This window comes from Hyalella azteca, unplaced genomic scaffold, assembly GCF_000764305.2.
Source record: "Hyalella azteca isolate HAZT.00-mixed unplaced genomic scaffold, Hazt_2.0.2 contig13798, whole genome shotgun sequence".
Lineage (NCBI taxonomy): Eukaryota > Metazoa > Arthropoda > Malacostraca > Amphipoda > Hyalellidae > Hyalella > Hyalella azteca.
Genome location: NW_025943705.1, coordinates 91,433 through 112,960, shown reverse-complemented (window position 1 = coordinate 112,960; position 21,528 = coordinate 91,433). Strand labels below are relative to the sequence as shown.

General features: G+C 35.8%; 1 protein-coding gene across 1 annotated transcript; it reads left to right on the top strand.

The window, feature by feature from the left end:
• The first annotated feature begins 13,638 nt into the window (after positions 1–13,638).
• LOC108674120 (mitochondrial thiamine pyrophosphate carrier) lies at positions 13,639–21,528 on the top strand. The gene is made up of 6 exons (XM_018162027.2): positions 13,639–14,061; positions 14,435–14,587; positions 15,016–15,315; positions 15,866–16,034; positions 16,989–17,122; positions 18,699–21,528. The coding sequence occupies exons 1-6, from the start codon at positions 13,927–13,929 to the stop codon at positions 18,921–18,923; spliced, it is 1,116 nt and encodes a 371-aa protein (XP_018017516.1). The 5' UTR covers positions 13,639–13,926; the 3' UTR covers positions 18,924–21,528.

Genomic DNA, 21,528 nt, shown 5'->3' with positions numbered 1-21,528 from the left:
GTGGATTACTCATTAGGTTATAATGGTACTCAGTGCTATTACTCATCAAGTTAAGTGTCATTAGTGACGTTTCTCAAACATTTATAATGGGGTTCAATGTGATGAATATTTTACATGAATTATTGTTCTGAATTTTCTTAACAAATTATTATCTATATTTTACATAGCAACAAAACAAGTTAATAGTATAGAAAATGAAACGATGCAAAGATATAACTATAAGAACAAATTTACCAAACCTAATGAAGCCGAATCAAAATTTTGCAGTCTGAAAGAATGAAACATTTTACCTATTAAAACACATGAAGCAATAGAATAAGGGGATGTGATGATGTCAAAATTTATATGCACTAAGTTTAAAAATATTCATAAATAACGTGTAGAACTGCAACGAAATGATAATGTATTAGTAGAACTATTCGAAAAATCACTCAGAGAAATGAGTCGGCATTTGTCAGAAAACAAAAAAAAAATAAAAACAGAAAAAAAAATTGTCAGAATAAGGATACACTTTTTACCCTTAATTGTGTGGGTCATGATGATAAATTTTGGTTCGGCAAAATTGATCAGTGGGGTCACTATTTGGACAATATGACCAATAATTTATATGAGTGTAGAAGAGCGTTGCTATAAAGTGACTATTGTATCATTTGTCAATATAAAGTTGAAGAATAACAAGATAATTAAATATCAAAACCAGGCATTAATCATCACAATCAAATAATATTTCAATGATGCAATATCAGAAAACTGTTATTATAGTCATAGATTATCCCCAAATAAGATAGGCTTGCTTATACAGATTACCTGCATCACATCCACTCAAACATCGACTATCTTATCCAGGCAAGATATCCATCACGTGCTATACAGCTTTTTCAATATTGTATTTCTTAAAGCTTCAAGCCCACATTTTTTACAGTGATATTACGCATGCAATTTCTGAATGATAGCGCGCCTGATATATTAAGATGCATATTCTACTCATGCAATTTCACAATGAACTTACGCATGCAATTTCGCAATTAAACTACGCATGCTATTTCACCATGAAATTACTCATTACGTTTCGTAATGATTTTACGTATGCAATTTCAGAAGATCTTGACAGCAATTTCACAATGAAAGTACGACTGTGATTTTATGATGATGTCCAGCGGGCAATTTCGCAATGATATCTCTCATTAAAATTGAAAGTGATAAAGAATCATCCAAACTCTTAATGAGAATTATTACCTATACCGACGCAGCTGCTGAGCGTATAGATCGATTTAATATTATTTAAATTGCTTGCAGTGCGCGTATTGATCAACTTCAAAAATGATTAGTTCAATACGTTTATCAAACAAATTCCTTCCATGGGACTGACACGACACCACAATGGCTTACATCCATAACTTTGACTTCACTAAACATTATAAAATAATTTTTAAACCATGAAAAATGAAATTAAAACTAAATCATGAAAAGTAAATGCAACCTTAGCATTATGACCATGTATTGCCATTTTATTATATTCAATTATTTTTGTAAGCAATTCGTTTTGTAATTCACCTATAGCCATTACCTCAGTCAGTACCTGGTTCAGGTCATGACCAAACTCTGACATACCGTCGTTAATTTTTCAATTTTCATCATCGCATTTACGACCAATCAATTGTTCGGTGGGGCGTGCGTATTGTACAGCAGCTAAAAGCGGACAAACAAAGCACTTTGAGTTCAAAAAAATACATAAAATAAAGAAATAAAAGAACTACGTTGGCGCGGCCTTCAGAACTGAAAGCGGTACAACGAAAACGTCTGAGCGTTGACGAATTAAAAGAACCAAAGAACCTCTCGTCAACGAGGTTCTTAACTAGCATTCTTGCTGAAGAATTTGTATGTCCAATTGTGTATGGAGATATAACAATAGATGTGTCAGGAGATAAAACAATAGATGTCAGGGGATTGTTTCAGAATGATGTGGAGTGTCTAGAAAGCATGAGATGGTGATATTAAAGACAAATATCTTCACGCCACGCTTAATTCAAAAATTGGATATAAAGGCGATGAAATCAAAGGCTTTGAAGTTCAGTTTTAACGACTGAAATCTTTCTAGAGGCTTGATGACCTTCGCTCACTAGCTATCCATGGAAATATGTATTAAATTGAGCTAAAATATTTTCATGTTTGTTATTAATAATATTGGATCATAACCTGTATGTTCCATTGTATATTTTTTATCTTTATGCTAAAATTTCATTGTTTTGAACATTTTTATTACGATATACATAAAGAATCCGGTCGAAGTTTAGTAGATATTTCAAACTATTGTCAGTTTGGAAAAGATCCGGTCAAAGGGCCTGTTTTTAGATCTTCTGTGAACAAGTCACGAAAAGTTCAAGAATCGGCGACAGGCCACATCATTCATGCAGGTATATTCTTCAGCGCCGACATCACTAAAAATATAAAATATAATATGATGATACGATAACAGCTTTCAACCGTGGTAGATATACGTAATTGCTTTCTTCTGCTGTTTATGAATCGAGTCTCCACATGGAAACGGAAGTGAAATATTCACGAGAATTCCACCAGCCTCCAAGCATCTATTACGAGTAATTATAATATACTGTATACTGTACTTAGAAAATATATTTTCAGCTGTTGGATATATACTAAAAATATATTTTCAGCTGTTGGTCACGCTTCCTAATCATATAAGAAAATACACACAATATTCGTATATACCATTCTTTATATTTTTAGCGTATTTCTCATTTATGGGAAAAAAGCCCTACTGTGCTCGCCATGTCCGACCGTCCGTCTGTCTGTCTGTCCGTCCGTGACTTCATGTTTTCGTTGACGAGAAAATGCGCGCTCTGTCACTCACTGCAGTGAGTACTGAGTTATATTTTTTATTATCTTTATCTATTCATTCTTTACCATTTATCTATCATTATATGACAGGATAAATAAGCATATTTGTCAACGTCAATATTGCTATGTTATTCTTAATAAGGTCAAATGATTGCTTGATTAACAAATAAGTATTAGTATTTAACAGCATTAAACAGTCAAAACATTACCATATTTTTTCAGGGAAACATTCCTCCTGAAAGTGTGTCGAAATTGTAGTCAATTGTATCCGTCCCTTGTGTATGCATGGTATCTTTTCAAGGAAAGGATACAATTTATTTTGTATCTTTTCCCGATATATGCAAGGTTTTGGCTTACCTCTATATAGCATTGATGAGTTTTTTACTATCTAAAACAATAAAATATCAGTCATGATGTCCTTAGATTAATACGTGAGCTAAAATCATGTTAGTTATTTATCTGTTTCCAACAAGGGGTTCTTTGAACGTACGTAATTTACGGGATGTTTTGCCTTTTAATATATAACGTTATAGCGAATATAATCTATTAAATTTGGTGTAAATTTTAATATATCGGACACATATTCCATGTAGAAATGACTCATTTTAATCAAATTACGTACTAAATACTTTTTAATCATATAAAGAACGTGAAAATACTTCAAAATTAATTGAATAGCTGGCAAGTCCAGTCATTCTGTTTATGATGTATACGGGCCTTGCTAGATCCAGCTAGCGTCGACCTACACATACAACATGCGCATTTCGCCACCGCTGCACGTCCATCTCGAGCATGCATCATGCGCGCTGCTGCGCAACCTCTTGCACTACGAATGGCGCTATTTTGCTCTGCGTCATGCTCGATTGTACGATAATATCACGCCCCTATATGTTCAGCTTCCATCCCGATATACGAACAACAAAAATATGCATATGATGAGTTCTACTGAGTAAAGTGAAGCGTTGATCATATACAAGTCAGGCTTTTCGTTTGTTGATTGTGCAAGTGTTTAAATGTACCGCTAATAATCTATCAAATAATTTGATGATTATCAATATTTGAAATTTGTTGATTTTAATCGTACATATTATTATATTGTTACGGGTACACGTTTATTAGCGGTTCTACATAATAGTGTCTGCTCTTGTTTCCACAATATTTCATATTAGTCTACTCAGTACCTGCTCCTGTACTTCTAAACGCTGATACCGCTATATTATATTATATTATGTTGTATTATATATACTCAGCATGATCATGCTACATTCTCAGCATGATTATGCTATATACTCAGCATGATCATGCTTCCAAGAAAATCATCATTTCGAGAAAATTATTCCGAGATGCACGATTAATTATTATTTTGATTATTCCGAGACGCACAAAAATTATTCCGAGACGCACGAGTCTATACATAAAGCATCGTTTCTTCATGTATGAACCTTAATATATCTTATTAGGTTGAATAACTATATAAAATGTTCCAAACTTAAAAAAAATTATTTACGTCATTAACTTCATATCTAGTCAATGCTATATTTTTTCTGGCACGACGGACTATAATTATTGACAATTAAAAATTTGGGGTACGGCAGCATGCGCCCGCAGTCCGCAGTCCGCAGCGCCCGGCAGCTGAGATGAGAGAAGAACCAGGTCTGTCGCTTAACGGTCACGCTTTCACGCTTCGCCTGCACTTCAAGGTTTGAACAGCTTTAAAACTAAAAGTAAGTTCAATTAGTTATCTTTAAATTGAAATGCTAAGCAAAAATTCAAGTCTACTTTTAAGTTTTTAACCTTCGGACTTGGCTTGCACGGCATGTGAACCCTCTGGCCTCTGGGACGGTGGAACCGAAAGTTCGTGACCACTTTACAATGGCTAATATTGAACTTTGAACCTGTCAGGCTGTCAGACCTATCTTGATATTAAATTTTTTCAAATGAATTTCCAATTCAATTTAATTAGTTAAATATTTTATTAACTTCAGAATTAATATAATATTCAAACAATTTTTGACCTCTAAAATTTTGCCAGGTAGTATCCTACAGCCTAGACGCTAGAGCTAGTCAAATTCATAATATATTATAATTATACTAACCTACTAGGAATAGGATGAATGCAATTTGATTATATTAGAATTTGCAATAATATTCATTAGAATATTGGAATGATGAATGGATACTAGTACCTACTACTAGAGTACTAGCTAGCCAAGTACTAGACAATATTATTAATTACAATTTACCTGATTTTAAACATATGAAGTGATAATATGTGATATGTCAAATTGTCAATCAGTCAAAAGACTCAAAGTCAATGAGTCAATGGAAAATGATAATTGATTAAAAAAAATTGAATATTTTATGCATCTTATAACTTTAAAATAAATATTTAGACCTTAAAAATGTTATTGCATACTACTATGCTATGTGTCAATAATTTTGTGTCATTAATGGTGGATATACTGCTGGCAGAGCACAATCAGGAGTCTGGAACTGTCTGGACAACCTCTACAGGAAGGCTAGCAGACTGGCAGTTGCCTGCAGTCCCGCACTCGGCACTCCTGCTGGCATCTTGCCACCTGCTGGTTGTCAGTAATTGCTACTTGCTTCAAAGGTAAACACCAACAATATCCTTATTCCAGACCAATTGACAATCAATTTGGCAATACTTCTTATTCCTATCCATTAATTAAATGAATTTTTCTCCTAAGCTATATAAAAGGCCAGTGAATGAAAGGCTGCTTGTAGCCTCCTTATAATGCATTACAAATGGTTTAATTTGTATGATGAATTGTAACTTTGATACCAATGACAGTATAATTTTTTAACATTGCAAACAATTTTGTGTATTGACTAATAATAAAAATAATAATAATAAAGATTAGGTAGAACCGTGCAATCATTAAGCTGAGAGCCTAGTCCTACAGCTACAGTCCAAAGTCTGCTAGTCAATTAGTGAATAGCGACTTCTATTCTAGTACTTAGTATTAAGAACAATGAATAGTTGGGCTCCATCATTGAACCTTCTGGACTATAATTCTTCTATTATAATTGTTTAATAATACTAGCATTTAATAAAAGTAAATGACAATATTGAGTTAAATGTAAATCTTGTTCAATGTTTTCAGTTCGATGCCTTTGAGTGCTTTGACCCATTTACTTTTTTCTATGTGTTATGTATAATAGGTTCGTGGTTTGTTGTGCATTGTAAAGTAGCACCGTGTCGTGCAGTTTAAATTTATGTACTTTTGAATGTGCAGGTATGCTGTCACAAGTCTGGAGGTCCATGTCAAATGTTGGCGATCTTGAGTTGGCCGTCGTACTTTATTTGAGGCAAAAAATGAACTTTTTAAAGGCTTAAAATATGTATGCTAACTTGCTCAGTTTCTATAAAGTACGTAATCACTTGGAAGTTGTATGCCTGCACCTTTCACTCAACAATTAAAATTAGACTTATAAAAGGTATTAGTTGAAAATTTGTCTCTTAAGTTGACCGCAATGAACTAAACTTCATTAAGTAATCATTAGGCAGAGTTTCCCATTAGCATCATGCACACTAAACATGCAATTCAGACTTCAGATGAGCCGCACTTCATAACACGTGAGCTAACGTGCTACTGAATTGAATAGGTACCTAGCTTCTTTCCTGCTACCGGTGATCTAGCGGGATGATCAATCGTATACTTAATTCGTATACGGTTGTATATGAATTACGAATTAACTAATCGTTTGTATACTTAATGCAAGAGAATGAATAATAATGCTGTTTCTGATCAAATGAACAAAAACTTTTCCTGTTTCTGATCAAACAAACAAAAACTACTGATCAAACGAATGAAAACTTCTGATCAAACAAACGAAAACTTCTGATCAAATGAATGACAACAAACTTTTTGAAGATAATTCTGAAATTGTAACGTCTATTGAATTCTAATACGGATCGTTAATTTTAACATTGTATTTCCAAAAATCAACTATTGCATTCCTTTTAATTGAAAAACATTCTTTTACATAAAGCTCCTTTCTTACAGCTCCTCAGGAATGACGAATGAATGCTCCTCATATTGACAAATGACGATCTTACTCTTATAGCTAAAAATTTTAAATTGAACAATTTTGTCATTTCAAAGACTCCATTGATTACAGAACTTTAGTTTTTGGAAGTGTATTCAAGAAAAGTTTCTGAAATAGTAGGAACATTTCCATTATCATTCTAAAATAGAAGCGTCATTTCTGTTCTTATTTTTACCAGTTGAAGCTGTAGAATTAAATTAAATTAAAAAATTAAATAAAATTACATTTTACCAAATCAAAATTTATCATTTAATACACTAGATGGTACATGCTGTAGAATTAAATTCTATTAGAAAAATGTTGAATTAAAAATCTGATGATATTTTTTAAATTAAAAATAAATTTTTATTGAATTAAATTGTATTATTAATGCACTATATGGTACGTGCTCTATGTTTTATATAATGAAATAGTTTCCCATGTTAAACAACAAAAATTTTCTAAAAGACACAAAACGTTCAAAAATGCAGGATGGCAGATGAAATCATTCAGAATTTGAAGTGAATTAATTAAGATAAATTCAACATAATAGGGCAAAAAATGGAAAAAATTCAAATCTGGAACGTATAAATAGGTTTTTATAATTAAAAAATAACTTTCAATCACTTAAATCTCAGAATGGAATGTGGATCAAGTCTAATTATTGTGAAATCAAACTTGACATGACCAAAAGCTATGCCTGTGACGCTGCCATGTCAGATATGATCGTGGAAACACGATGTGAATGTACGCCTTGGAAAAGTCGAAGTTTATCTCATACTTTTGTGTGATATCGAAAACTTTGTTGGTATTGTCCAATCGTGAGAATTTTTTATGATTCTGGATGTGTTTTTTTTTTATTTTAGAACGCATTCATTGCAAAAATGTGTCCGCTAGCCTACAGCTAAACGACTAGTTAACTTGATTAGTCGTTAACAACACGGGATTGGATTTCAAACCACGCGCGATTTCAGAAGCACGGTACCTACATAGTTTCCAATGAGCTCAGTTTATGAATTTTCATTGCAGTGGAAGGTGGTGTAACGCGGTGGTAGGGTTGGTATTTCGATACGTTTTCTTATATTGACATGAGAATATATTACCTATACAGAATCCCACACTGAATTGCTCCAGTAGCAAAATTTATGCCTTCAGAAGATCTTGCCAACACATTTAGATTGAAATTCTTTCATTTAATATATTTCTCAGTCTTTGGCCAACTATTTAAAAAAAGTAAGGTTTCTGGTATGTTGGATTGATCAGTATGCAGTGAAGCTTGTCCAGAAATCGGTTGCAGTGAGTTCCCACGTAATCCCACCAAAAAAATGTAAACATCAAGTTTACGATTATGTAGTTGCGGTCACATTAGAGTGGTCAGACTGCATTATCACTTGTTCAGTTGACACTTGCTGTACAATCGGACTGTTTTTGGGGTAAAATTAGTTATTTGGGGTAACATGTGCATGCAACCTTGTAAATAAGTTAGTGGCTTGTAAATAGTTTTTCATTACTCAGCATAAATGGCTTTTCATTGAAAACTACCTAGCAACACATCTTGAAAATGGTTGGCGACGCTTTGGGCTTAAAAACCCATATATTGGTGAGGCTGCATCCACCCTCTGCACCCTGGGTTACAACTATATAGGCCTAGTATACAACAATGTGAAAAATATATTTCTGAACAAAATCCATTCTGAAAAATTAAGCAAAACCATTCTTATGCTTGCAAAAGTGGCTATTAATTTCCCTATTTTTAATAGCCCTCTCCTAATTTTTAAAATATATAGTAAGGAAAATTGCATATTTCTACTGCTCTTTTCAAAAATTGCTCATTAAGCAGTAATTTATCTATACAATTTTTGTACAAATTTTTGTGGATATTTCTAGTTAGAACAGAATGATGTGAACAAATTACTTTTACTTTTAGCCTCAAATTTCAATAGGTATATAATATTGGGTAAATTTTATTTTTTAATTAAAGTTAAAAGTAGTCATTTAAATGATGAATTTTTAGAATTATGTGCAAAAATGTATTGTCTTTTTTAGTTTTTACAGTATAAATTATGACAAGAATTGTTAGAACTGCTGAAATTTTCTATAGGCCCAAGTATTTTTATAATCAAGAATATTAGGCCAAATTCTCTCAAAATACAAGTAAAAATAATTCTACAGATAATTTTCAAAGCTGCTATTAAAAATGTGTCATTTTTTATTTATTAAAACCTAAAAATTAAGCAAGGGCCTAAAGATGCTTGTACAGTTGTACACAGGGATAGTGCAGATGGCTAGTAGATCTGACGGTTGCCAAATATCTGCTGCTTGGTGTCTATCCCGCAAGGAAGCTTAGACACGAGGCAAGTTTAAGGTGCCGCCATGCCAGTAACAACTAGATACCGGCACAGCGGCACCTTAAACTTGCCTTGTGTCTAAGCTTACTTGCTAGATTGACACCAAGCGCCAGACATTTGGCAACTGTCAGATCTGCCAGCCATCTGCACTATCCTTGTGTACAAGCACCTATAGAAATGTGTGAAATTATCTGTGAGGTTAGGTGTTTTTGTCTTACATATGCCGCTTCTGCCAAATTATCCAGTTTAGGCATTTTTGTCTTATTCATGGGCAGTGTCTGTCTGAGTTTCCAGTTAGGGTTGAATGTAATTTATCATAAATATAAGAGATTAGGTGGTCTTAGTCCATAAGGGCTAGTACAAATGCATGAAAATCTAAAAAAAAATCTAATCTCCAAGCTGCAACTGGATTTTTGAAGCCTTGAGTTTATACAATATATATTCTGTAATGAAAAGAAATTTCAAGCTAGATCAATTATCTCCTATCTAAATGTTAACAAACATGCACAATCATTAAGTTGCAAGATTCAAAAGGGAGGGTTGGCAATTTTTTTGATTTTTCATGATTTTTTTTTTTTTTTTTTTTTTTTTTTTTTTTTTTTTTTTTTTTTTTTTTTTTTTTTTTTGATTTTTTTTTTTATTTATTTGATTTTTTTATTTTTTCAGCTTTTTTGCCTTTTTGAAGTGTTATTTTTTATGTTGCAATTAGCCTACTAACAATAACAGTATGTGGATCATAGTGGATAGCCAATAAGGGCACTTATTGCCTTATTAATGGCCAACAGGCCAAGGTGGTGTTTACCACTTAGGGATTTCTGGGTAAACAATTATTGATAAGTCTATTCATTAGCTTTGTAAAGTTTGTATGGAGCAAGGTAATGAGCTAAATATTAACCATTTAACTGGCTTCAATATACAAAAACCCTCAGGAATGCAGATCTTAACATTGAAGAGTTACATAACAGATAGGTAGCTGATAGCAAAGTGCACGGCACTATCAATAGATCTACAAGTTTTATGTCCTATAAATCTACCAGACTCTACCCTCTATACACACCAACTAGTAGTGACTGACTGCACTGTTCCCATTTAATGCAGACCAATAAATCAATACTTAACATAAACTGAACGATAACCAAACAAACCTCATAGGTACAACTTGAAACAAGACTTAACTCTCAATATACAGGGTGGGTTAGAACCGATTGAGCAGTTTTGAGGTGAAATAAAAGAGTAAAGGAGCCTAAGGAGGTACATAAAGAAGAAAGTTTATTTTTCTAGAGGTTAGCATAACATACCATTTAGAATACTTATGTTTTGAAAACAATATCTGGAAGATGGGGGCTGTTAGCTGCAACACACATTTGGAGTCGTTCTCAGAGGAGGGAGTAACCGTAACGGTGAATTCTGATTGCTATGCTGCAATGTTGCAAAATTTCTTGCAGCCCATGATGGAAAACATTGTTGAAAATGAAGCATTGGGAGATGTGTGGTTCCAGCAGGATGGGGCTACAGCTCACACAGCTCGAATGTCACTCAACGTTTTGAAATGCATGTTTCCCGGAGGTCTGGTGTCTCTGAGGGGTGATTTACAGTGGCCTGCGAGGTCACCTGATTTGAGCATTTGCAATTTCTTTCTCTGAGGACATCTAAAAGAGAGGGTGTTCAGAAGTTGCCCTCACAACCACCACAGCTAAGGGAACAGATTATTGCAGCATAGGTTATGGCCATACCTCGCCAAATGTGTGAACTTGCTGTAGGAAACTTCCGAGAACAACTCCAACAGTGTGATGCAGCCAATGGACACCATCTTCCTAATATTGTTTTCAAAACATAAGTACACTGTGTACACAAAAATATTATATTCTCTATTTGGGTTAAAATGCTCAATAATTAAATTTAAAATGAAAGCTTCGGATGAAAGGTATTTTAAATGGTATGTTATGCTAACCTTGAGGAAATTAAACTTTCTTCTTCATGTACCTCCATTACTCTTTTATTTCACCTCAAAACTGTTCAATCAGTTCTGCCCCACCCTGTATAAGCTAGCTAACACATTTAAATTGTATATTGTAATCAATATATAACAAATAGTTAACTACTTATAGCCTTATAAGAATTAGCTAAGCTGCTAGCTACGTACAATGTATTGCACACTTGATGCCTCTGTACCAAAAACATTCAATTTATTGGAACCTAATACACACTAAAGGCAACAAGTTTATATACCAATTTGTCATTCATAGTACATTTATACTGAACCATGAATAACAATACCTCAATATAAATTAAAGACTGCCGCTCAATATATTTAAATTTATGAAAAAATAAAAAAAAATCAGAAAAATAAAAAATCATGATTTTTTTTATAAAAAAACCAAGTGATTTAATCAGATGATTTAATCATTTTGATTTAATCATTGCCAACCCTGTCAAGAGGTATGATTAATATGTCATTTTGGGCTTTGGAGCCTCCTCAAAATTTAGTAGGTTCTTTTATAATCATAGCCCCAAACCTCCTAAGTCATGTATTTCAGTTTGATCAGAAATATTATGGCTTGCAAATATATTATTCCATGATATTTTGAACTTTCGTGGTTCAGGGCCATGCTTGTACAACAATATCTTGTCTTGATTATTGTCATCTATAATTGTATTTCCATTGAAAAAATCAGCTTTAATTGTTTAGAGACTAGCATTTTTTCAAATTGAGGCAAATAAATTCCTTTAAATGCTTCTATGCCTGTCACATTTTGAATCATCTTTGTTTGTAAGTATACAAGTAAATTAAATCAAACCATTGCAGTCTAACTTAGGATTTTGGCAATGTCATTATTGCTATCTTAGGGACCTGATTGTAAAGTATTTATGGTAAACAGAGATTGTGGACACTGAATTTATTGATTCCATGAGGCCAAAATGTTATAAAGGCCAACAGCATTTGCAAATAATGCTTCTTTATTAATAGGGATTTGAATAAATATGGCCACAAACATATACAATCTCTGCAGATAATGGATGCCAGTCAAAAGAGGTGGCAGATACAAATCAAGGGGTATTAACACGTTGGCCGCGATTGCTGATTTGGCCCGAATGCCGTACGGGCGATAGGTTCAAACTTCAAACTTGTATATCTTCAGTTACCCGGCAGATAGCAAGGAGAAAAGTTGTGTGCAGCTCTGCAAGGGTATGTTCTGTCATTGTGTCACGTAAAATTCGTGGCCGCATTTAGATTTAGTGCACATCGCTCAGGGTTGAAATTCGTCATTATTCCTGGCGATGTGTACCAAATGAAGCCATGCCTGTTGTGGCTCATATTGGCTCACGCCGCCTATCGTAATCACTTCTAATACTGCGGGCGATGTGTACCAAGCAAAGACTTGCATCTATGGCTCATATTGCGGAAAAACGCCTAAAATTATCACTTTTATCACTGTGAGTGATGCGCGCAAGAAATCTACATTAGTTTTGAGTCATAATTGCACACATTATGACTACCGGTATCTCTTAGCTTTTTTGTGAACGATGTATATTACGCATGGAAATTACTATGGAAAGAGATTGGTGTCCAGGTTTTCATAATCCTGAATAAAATTGATGGTATTTACATTGTTAGTTCAGTTATATTTACCTTATAGAGATCATTCATCGTATATATTGTCTTGAGCTTCTGTTACAAGCAGCATCTCAGAGAAAGAGTAAAATCAGGATGTATATCTCAAATTATCGAGTGGGACAGAGGACAGCCAACTTTCATTGAACCAACTAGAACTAAAGCCAGGATGCGCTGCCATGAATGCTACAACATACTCTCAGCAAATGAGGGAAGTGCCGTAGCAAAGGTGAAACTCAGAGGATAAAAAAATACATTGGTGACTGAAGGAAAGTCATACATGTGCGATAATTGTTTTTCAATCAGGTATGAAATATAATGATGTTGGCAACACCCAATTTTGTAGTTTCAGATCACTGAGAAAATATTTTATTTTCTTTTCATACAAAGATAGATATATATATTGCTTTCATCAATGGCCACAAATTTCGTAATTTTTGTATTACTTGCATTTGAAAATAAAACTATTTCTCAAAGCAGTAGTTGACTTCAAAGCATTCCCTGACATGCCTATTTAATTGCATCATTGAAATTTTAAATTTGAAAGAGTAATAAGATTTTATAAAAATATGTATTTTTCATATGAATGTACCACATGTGTACACATCGCGATTCTGAGAAGTACAGCGTGTACATATATGGCGCACATCGCGGCCAACGTGTTAATCCATCAATCAATAACTTTTGATCAGACATGAACACCAATTTAAAGTCAAGATAAGTTTGACAGCTTAAAAAATTGCCAATATCTTGACCTAAAAAGTCATATATATTTAATTTGATTTTCTGACTTAGAGATGCAAACCCATTGTGATTTTGACTGTCGAAAGGGCGAAGACTGTTAAATTTGTTGTATTGATGAATTGTCAACCAAAAGTCTTTCTGAGCAAGTATATTTTATGTCAATATTTTTATATTATTTTTTCTAGAGAAAAAGTGAATTAGAAATCAAATATGGCAACTTTCGTATTATCTATCGAAAACGTGAGGTGTAGATGATTGATTTATAAATTTCTAAAAGCACTTGCTTTCTGTTTGAAGATAGAATTAGGAATGTCTTCCAATGTGGGCTACAATTCAAGCTCTGCAAATTTATCTGCATCTGAAATTGCAGCAGCTGGTGCTGTTAGTGGTTTTGTTACACGCATGTTGGCTCAACCACTCGATGTGCTCAAGATTAGATTTCAAGTAAGTTCCAAGGATGAGCATTAACATGTTGAAAATTATACCTATATGTAGTTCATAGCCAAGTAAGTTCCAAGGATGAGATGAAGATGTTAAAAATTATAGATGTAGTTAATAGCTATAGCTATAGGGTTGTGGATGCTGTTTGAACTCTGATGTGCCATCATTTAAAATTTGGATGATTGTATCAATGATAGTTGACTGGAGTACATCAAGGGACCAGAAATTTTGATTTTTTAAATGAATTGTTTAATGGCCTGAAAATTATATTATTATAAATATGAATTATATGAACAAACAAAATTGTTGGTGCTTCTTTTATTATCTTTCAGACCTTGAATAAATATGAAAAAATTCTTATTTCGTGTGATGACAGCTTCAGGTGGAGCCTACCACCAGGGGTGGGGGAGGTCACTACACTGGGCTACTGCAGGCCGGTGCTAGGATTGTGAGAGAGGAGGGAGCCAGGGCGCTCTGGAAAGGGCATGTTGCTGCTCAGGTCCTTACAGTGTTGTATGGGGCTGGCCAGGTCTGTATTTATTATGGCAAATGAACATTTGTGTATATATATATATGTGTTGAACCAAATTCTATCACTCAATGCATCTTGTAACTTGACAATTTATGATTGATAGGTACATTCGAAATGTTAAAGTAATAAAAATTTCAATTGGTGCTCTGATTATTGATCTACCAGTGCCATTGAAAAATGTTGTTTGAGCTATTGAAAAAAAAAAAATTGCCAAGAAATTGTCAATATATGTTTCAGTATATTTGTGCAAATTTCTAAGGCAATTTCAATCAAAGATTAGATAATGCATTTTCTATCCTAATGTAAATAATATGTATGACAGTATGTGATTGTCTATTTCAGCCAAAACTCTCATTGATTATATTTATATATACCTGCTTGTTTCATCCTGTTACGTATAACTCATTCTTCAATTCTTCTTCCAGTTTTGGAGCTACTATTCACTCACCAAATACATTACAGTTTTATCGACAACTGGAACAAAACAACTCCCAATTATACCCTCTACTTCAAGATCAAACACATGTGAAGTTGAGGTCACACATGATATCAGTGATGGCTCAGACAAGAACTTGAGTAATGCCACTAGAAGATCTTCATCTGGAGAAGAACTGAGCAATCGGACATTATCTTTGTGTGGCAGCATGTCTGCCTTGTGTGGAACTTTGCTCTCAATGCCATGTGATGTGGCACGTACCAGAATTGTGGCACAAAGCACCAAGAAAGTAATTATTTCAATTTACATAGATATACTAAGCTATGAGAATGTTGCATTATGTAGTTTCCATATTTATTGAGTTCATTTTTATTATTTACCTTAATGGTCATTCAGTTTATTTGAATGCTTAAAATGTGTTTAGTAGCTGGACTCTCATTTCTCCCAATCAGTTTATTATTATTCAGTTCACTGAGCATGATCTTGAATGTTGTCATCTTTAATCAATCATCAGACTTTAATGAATAAAATCATTATTTCATAATAATACAATTCTCTTTATTCTTCCTTAATTAATGTTAATATGTTTTAAGGTACCAAATTCTGTAAAGTTTGACTCTAATTTTTAGCGCATTTTCTCATTTATGAAAAAAATGCACTATTGTGCTTGCCATGTCCGTCTGTCTGTCCGTCCGTGACCTCAAGTTTTCGTCGATGAGAAAATGCGCTCTCTGTCACTCACTGCAGTTAGTACTGAGTTATATTTTTATTATCTTTATCTATTCATTTTTACCATCTACCTATCATTATATGACAGGTTAAATAAGCCTATTTTTCAGTACTCCGGCCTGCTGGATGTGCTGTGGCAGATGCCTCGGCAGGAGGGGCTCAGGAGTCTTTGGCGGGGACTGCTCCCCACCCTCGCCTCGAGCGTCCCCAGCTCTGCTATACAGTTCCCCATCTATACCTCCCTCATGCGATACACCCAGGGGCATGACTCAGCTCTGAGTGAGTTCTTTATGAGCTCTGCTAGTGGCATGACTCAGCTCTGAGTGAGTCCTTTATAAGCTCTGCCAGGGGCATGACTCAGCTCTGAGTGAGTTCTTTATAAGCTCTGCCAGGGGCATGACTCAGCTCTGAGTGAGTTCTTTATGAGCTCTGCTAGTGGCATGACTCAGCTCTGAGTGAGTTCTTTATAAGCTCTGCCAGGGGCATGACTCAGCTCTGAGTGAGTTCTTTATAAGCTCTGCCAGGGGCATGACTCAGCTCTGAGTGAGTCCTTTATAAGCTCTGCCAGGGGCATGACTCAGCTCTGAATGAGTTCTTTATCTGTCTCTTATACACATCTAGATGTGTATAAGAGACAGACTCAGCTCTGAGTGAGTTCTTTATAAGCTCTGCCAGGGGCATGACTCAGCTCTGAGTGAGTTCTTTATAAGCTCTGCCAGGGGCATGACTCAGCTCTGAGTGAGTCCTTTATAAACTCTGCTAATTAATTAACTGTCATTATTGCTGCCTATCTAGTAAATATTTCGCCATGTCCAATCAATATTGTTGCTCATGCAATCATTATTTTTGCCGATGCAATCATCACTGTTGCTGATGCGATCCTTTTTACTGCTAAAGCAATCGTTAATTCTGCCAAAGCAATCACTATTCCTTCGAACAATAGCATCAAGTGTGCCCTCAAATGTAAGGTAGCGCGGCAGCGTTCCAGGATTTGGCTTAGCTACCACATTTACTAACATTGCTCCCATTACAATCTTTGCTCGCAACAATAGCACCATTACTAGTATATTTTGCCCCCAGACGTAGCGTGGCGCAGCAGCCTGTGTGTTAGCGTTCCGGGAGTTGTCTTAACTACCACATTTACTAACATTCTTGGTAATTTTGAAAAAAATTGCTCATATTATAATCTTTGCTCGTAAGAATAGCACCATTACTAGTATATTTTTCCCCCAGATGTAGCGTGGCGCAGCAGCCTGTGCGGCAGTGTTGCGGGACTGGCGGCTAAGCTGCTCGTGTATCCCCTGGACCTGCTGAAGAAACGCTCGCAGATGCGTGGTGCTGAGAACCTCAGGCACACCTATGGCAAAGTCAGCCATTTGCGCATAAAATTCAGTGAACTAATTACTAATAATAAAGTTTTTGATAATAATAACGTTCCTGATAATAATTATAACGCTTTAAAAACTGTGTGATTATATAATATAACGCTTAAGCTCATTCACATTAGGCATTCATATGGCAAAGTCAGCTACTTGCTTGTAACATTGAGTGAATCAATTAGTAATAATAAAGTTCTTGATAATAATTATAACGCTTTAAAAACTGTGTGATGACGGATATGTGGCGCTGAGCACCTCAGGCACACTTATGGCAAAGTCAGCCACTTGCTCGTAACATTTAGCAAACTAATTAGTAATAATAAAGTTCTTGATAATGATAACGTTTCTGATAATAATTGTAATGCTTTAATAACCATGTGATGATCTGCAGCGCTGAGCACATCAGGCATTCACACTGCAAAACCAGCCACTTGCTCGTAACATTTAGCAAACCAATTATAAATAATAAAGTTATTGATAATAATTATATTCATGATAATAATTATAACGCTTTAATAACTGTGATGATATGTGGCGCTGAGCACATCATGCATTCACACGGCAAAGTCAGCCATTCGTGCTTAATAGGCCCCCAAACCAAATAATAATAGTAAAGTTCATGATAATAACATTATTAATAATAATAATAATTCAAACATTATTATATATTATAAAATTATAACATAATGTGGATGTTGAGCACCTCTACGCATCCAAGTCAGCCCTCCACTCCCGGACTTGACATCTGGCAAACCGATCAATAACAATTACATTGTTATAACCCTGTGTTGAAAACGTGTTGTGGTTGTAGACAAGTCACGTTATAATGACCCGGTATTATTGAGATTTTTTGGTTATCAGCCATTCATCTTTGAATTCTACTTCACCAATGGTTAGCAAACGTCAACACATATATATGAAGTGCATTAAATTTGATGGTGTTTTCTTCATTTTGTTTTTCTATTTATTTGCACTAAAATCATAGCTTATTTGCTTACTTGCTTTTTCTCAGGCTAATTGTGACAGAATTGTTCCTTCCGAATTCTAATTGTCTAACATTACTGCACAAATGAATCATAATTAAGTTGTCAAAACTCTTTGCATTGTGGAGGAATGAAAGGCTTGCTCAACCACAGTTGTCTTCAATATTTTCTTACTGATTCTGCCATTCAAATTATATTTATAAATACCGTAATAAGCTAGACATCTGGTAGTGGTAGGGACAGGATGAGGGGGCTGCATGGTTGCTGATAATTATTGGCATAACTTTCTTTAGCTTAGTTGGAACATTATTTGCTTGTAAAATCTCACCGTAAGATGCTAAGCCTCTGGTTAGGGAACGGGGGCCATACTTTCATAACTGGCTAAGTGATCGTAAGTACTTATGCTCTATTTTCCTGTCTATGATTGGTGGATTTGGCTTGAAAGGCCGTCAATGATTTGCTGATGAACTTATGATCTCTTAACTTTTTTTTTAAAGTATAGTCCCCGGACTGCCTGGTTGTTGATAATTATTGATATATCATATTTATCGATATTTTATTAATTGGTACATAATTTGCAGGTGATATCGTACCGCAACACGCTGGATATCTGCCGGAGCATATGGCGGGAGGAGGGACTGCGTGGCTGGTACAAAGGACTGTGGCCTGCGCTGGTGAAAAGCGCCGTCGTGTCGGCCGTGTCCTTTACAGCCTTTGAGATGTGCTGCCGTGCTCTCCTCTTCACACATTCTCACTGGAAAATAAGAGATAACTATGATAAAATAATAAAAGATAACAAGGAATAGGAGGACTCGAACAGCCTCAGAATCTTCGGATGTATGGAATCTCAGCCAATCACCTTTGACCCTCGCAGACCCTGGACTCCGTCTTGAAGCGTGTTAAAAAATATCAAAGTTATACGGCACGTGAACCGTGTGAAACAAGATACATCGTACCATGTACAAGATACGTTGTGTATGTCATGTGATACCAAGAAATACTATACATAAGCTGTGTTAGGACATACCAAGTAATAGAATATAGAGGAAGTAAAGTACTTTCAGGACATCAGGAAATAAGTTCCTTGTCATGCACTGTTGACTTAAACTCAGAATGACAGGGTCTGACAGCGATTCTGTGACTTTCTGCAACAGATACAGTCATAGAACGGTCAGATATAATACTGTTGCCTCTTGAATCATTGACTTGCACACTGTTGCCTCTTGAATCATTGACTTGCACACTGTTGCCTCTGACTCACTGTTGACAAATCTCCCACTGCTGGATGAGTCAGCACTCACATTAAAAGTAAATCTTGGATTTGTGGAATTATCTAATCGATTCTCTATCTTTGGTGCATAATCTGGGATCTGCTATATCACGTTACGAGAAGTTGAGTGTGCAAGACCTTTTAAGCCCATAGAATCTAGTTGTAAATAATCCTTGAAGGATTTCATTAAGCTGCAAGGCCTGGGATTCATTGCGTTATAATTAAAAAATAAATTCATAAAGTCTGCAAGATCCTGAATTTCCAGCGTTAAAATTCTATATGAAATCCAATGAGTGTGCAAGATCTTGAATTTCCAGCATGACCATTCTAGGAGAAATTCGTTGAGTGTGCAAGATCTTTGATTTACAGACAATTCTATAAGAAATTCATTGAGTGTGCAAGATCTTGGATTTACATCGTTTACCCCCTGTGCCATCTCGCCCTTGTCGCGGGAGGGGGGCTTGCGTGTCTCAATGAGACCCGAGGCTGTGCGGTCTCAGATACAATCATGGCCGAGTGGCTCGGGTGGAGAGTCCAGACTAACTGAGATGGCAAAACTCTCTTCTCGTGACCCCTTGTTGGATGCTATTAACTTGGGTGCCTGCTCTGCATACCAAACGAAAGAAAAAACGTGGACACTGAAATGAACTCTTCTCGTGCTTCTTGTCTCTGATAATCTGGCGTCAACATAGACCTCCAAAATTGAACCAACTACGACATCACGAAAGAACTTCTATTCTCGACTTCCGTGAGTCAGAAGAGTCACTGCACCGATGGACATCATGATGGCGAAAGAACCTATGAACCGAGCAGAAACCTAGGATATTGAGGTGTATACAAAAAATTTAAAAAGAGCAAGCTGAATGGATATTCACCCACCCTGAAGACTAAGTCTCTTAGATAAAAATTTGAACGAACTACAACCCAAGCAAAACAGGAAGTTCTTTATGATGTCATCCAACGACGGCCTCCACAGGACGTTGAATAGGGCCACATCACGGTGTTATTTTAATAATGGCCAATTGAGAAGTAGAAAAACATAGAAGGGCGAACTATCTATAAGCACTGAGACTAGCTATGGAGCGCTCCTTGTTGAGGTTGCAAACTTTGAACAGCCGCTAAGCCATCACCACCATAATGATAAAGACTTTAGCCGATGTGCCAGTTTGAGCTGCAGCACAAAAATCGCAATAAGACTCTGTACGATATGTTACCCTATTAGCTGTATGCGCTGCCAAGTGCTACTTTGTCCCGATGCCTTTATGTCCCGCGCCACTTACAAGTGCTAGGGCTTCAGCCTTGGTCCTGCCGCCTAACTACCCTGCCTTCACCCAGTCAAGTGTGTCTGTTGCAAGGTGTGCCAGCTCCAACCTATGTTTCTACAAAATGGAAGAAAAAATGATAGACAAAGATTGCATGAGCTATTGAGAAGCTAGGTGAATGGTAAGAAGCCGAAGCCAATACAGCAGCCCTTGGATTACCTAGCCACAGAATACTGACAAATCAACTATTTCGAATGGTGAACCTTCATGGAGGAAGCTTATTTGCCGAAATACTACACCTAAATTTGTGCCAAAAATGTCATACAACCTCCTTGAAGCAATGCAGCATTGAAACGGATGTAAAGCAACACCTCTCATTTGCTCCAGACCTCACAAATCAAAACCCAAGTCGCAGCTACACGGCCAGCGCCACCAAAGCGGACATGCTACGGCCGAGGAGGGACCTCGCAAAGAAAAAGTGACGAAAACGCCAAGCAGTGACATAGCATATAGAATACGCTCGCTGGAACAGGTTAACTATGTACCTGACCTCTGAGCAGTAATGTATTCAACTAATAACCCATCCCTCAGCACTCCTCCCCTCCCTGTGGTGGAGATGCTCTCGTGGGCTGTAAAAGATGTGGAGGAAGTACATGCTACTTGATGAAGGTATAGGGGGGGGGGAGGTCTTAAAGTGAGCGGGAGGATCACATCTCTGTTGTGGCCTTCAAGCGAGAGGACCACATCTCTGTTGTTGCCTTCGAGCGAGAGGACCACATCTCTGTTGTGGTCTTAAAGCGAGAGGACCACATCTCTGTTGTGGCCTTCAAGCGAGAGGACCACTTCTCTGTTCTGGTCTTAAAGCGAGAGGACCATATC

Bases quoted from the DNA above. Each gene is read 5' to 3' on its own strand.
- LOC108674120 (XM_018162027.2), top strand. From the start codon at position 13,927: ATGTCTTCCAATGTGGGCTACAATTCAAGCTCTGCAAATTTATCTGCA. The intron at 14,062-14,434 runs GTAAGTTCCAAG...GTGTGATGACAG, and splicing joins TGCTCAAGATTAGATTTCAA to CTTCAGGTGGAGCCTACCAC. The intron at 15,316-15,865 runs GTAATTATTTCA...CCTATTTTTCAG, and splicing joins TGGCACAAAGCACCAAGAAA to TACTCCGGCCTGCTGGATGT.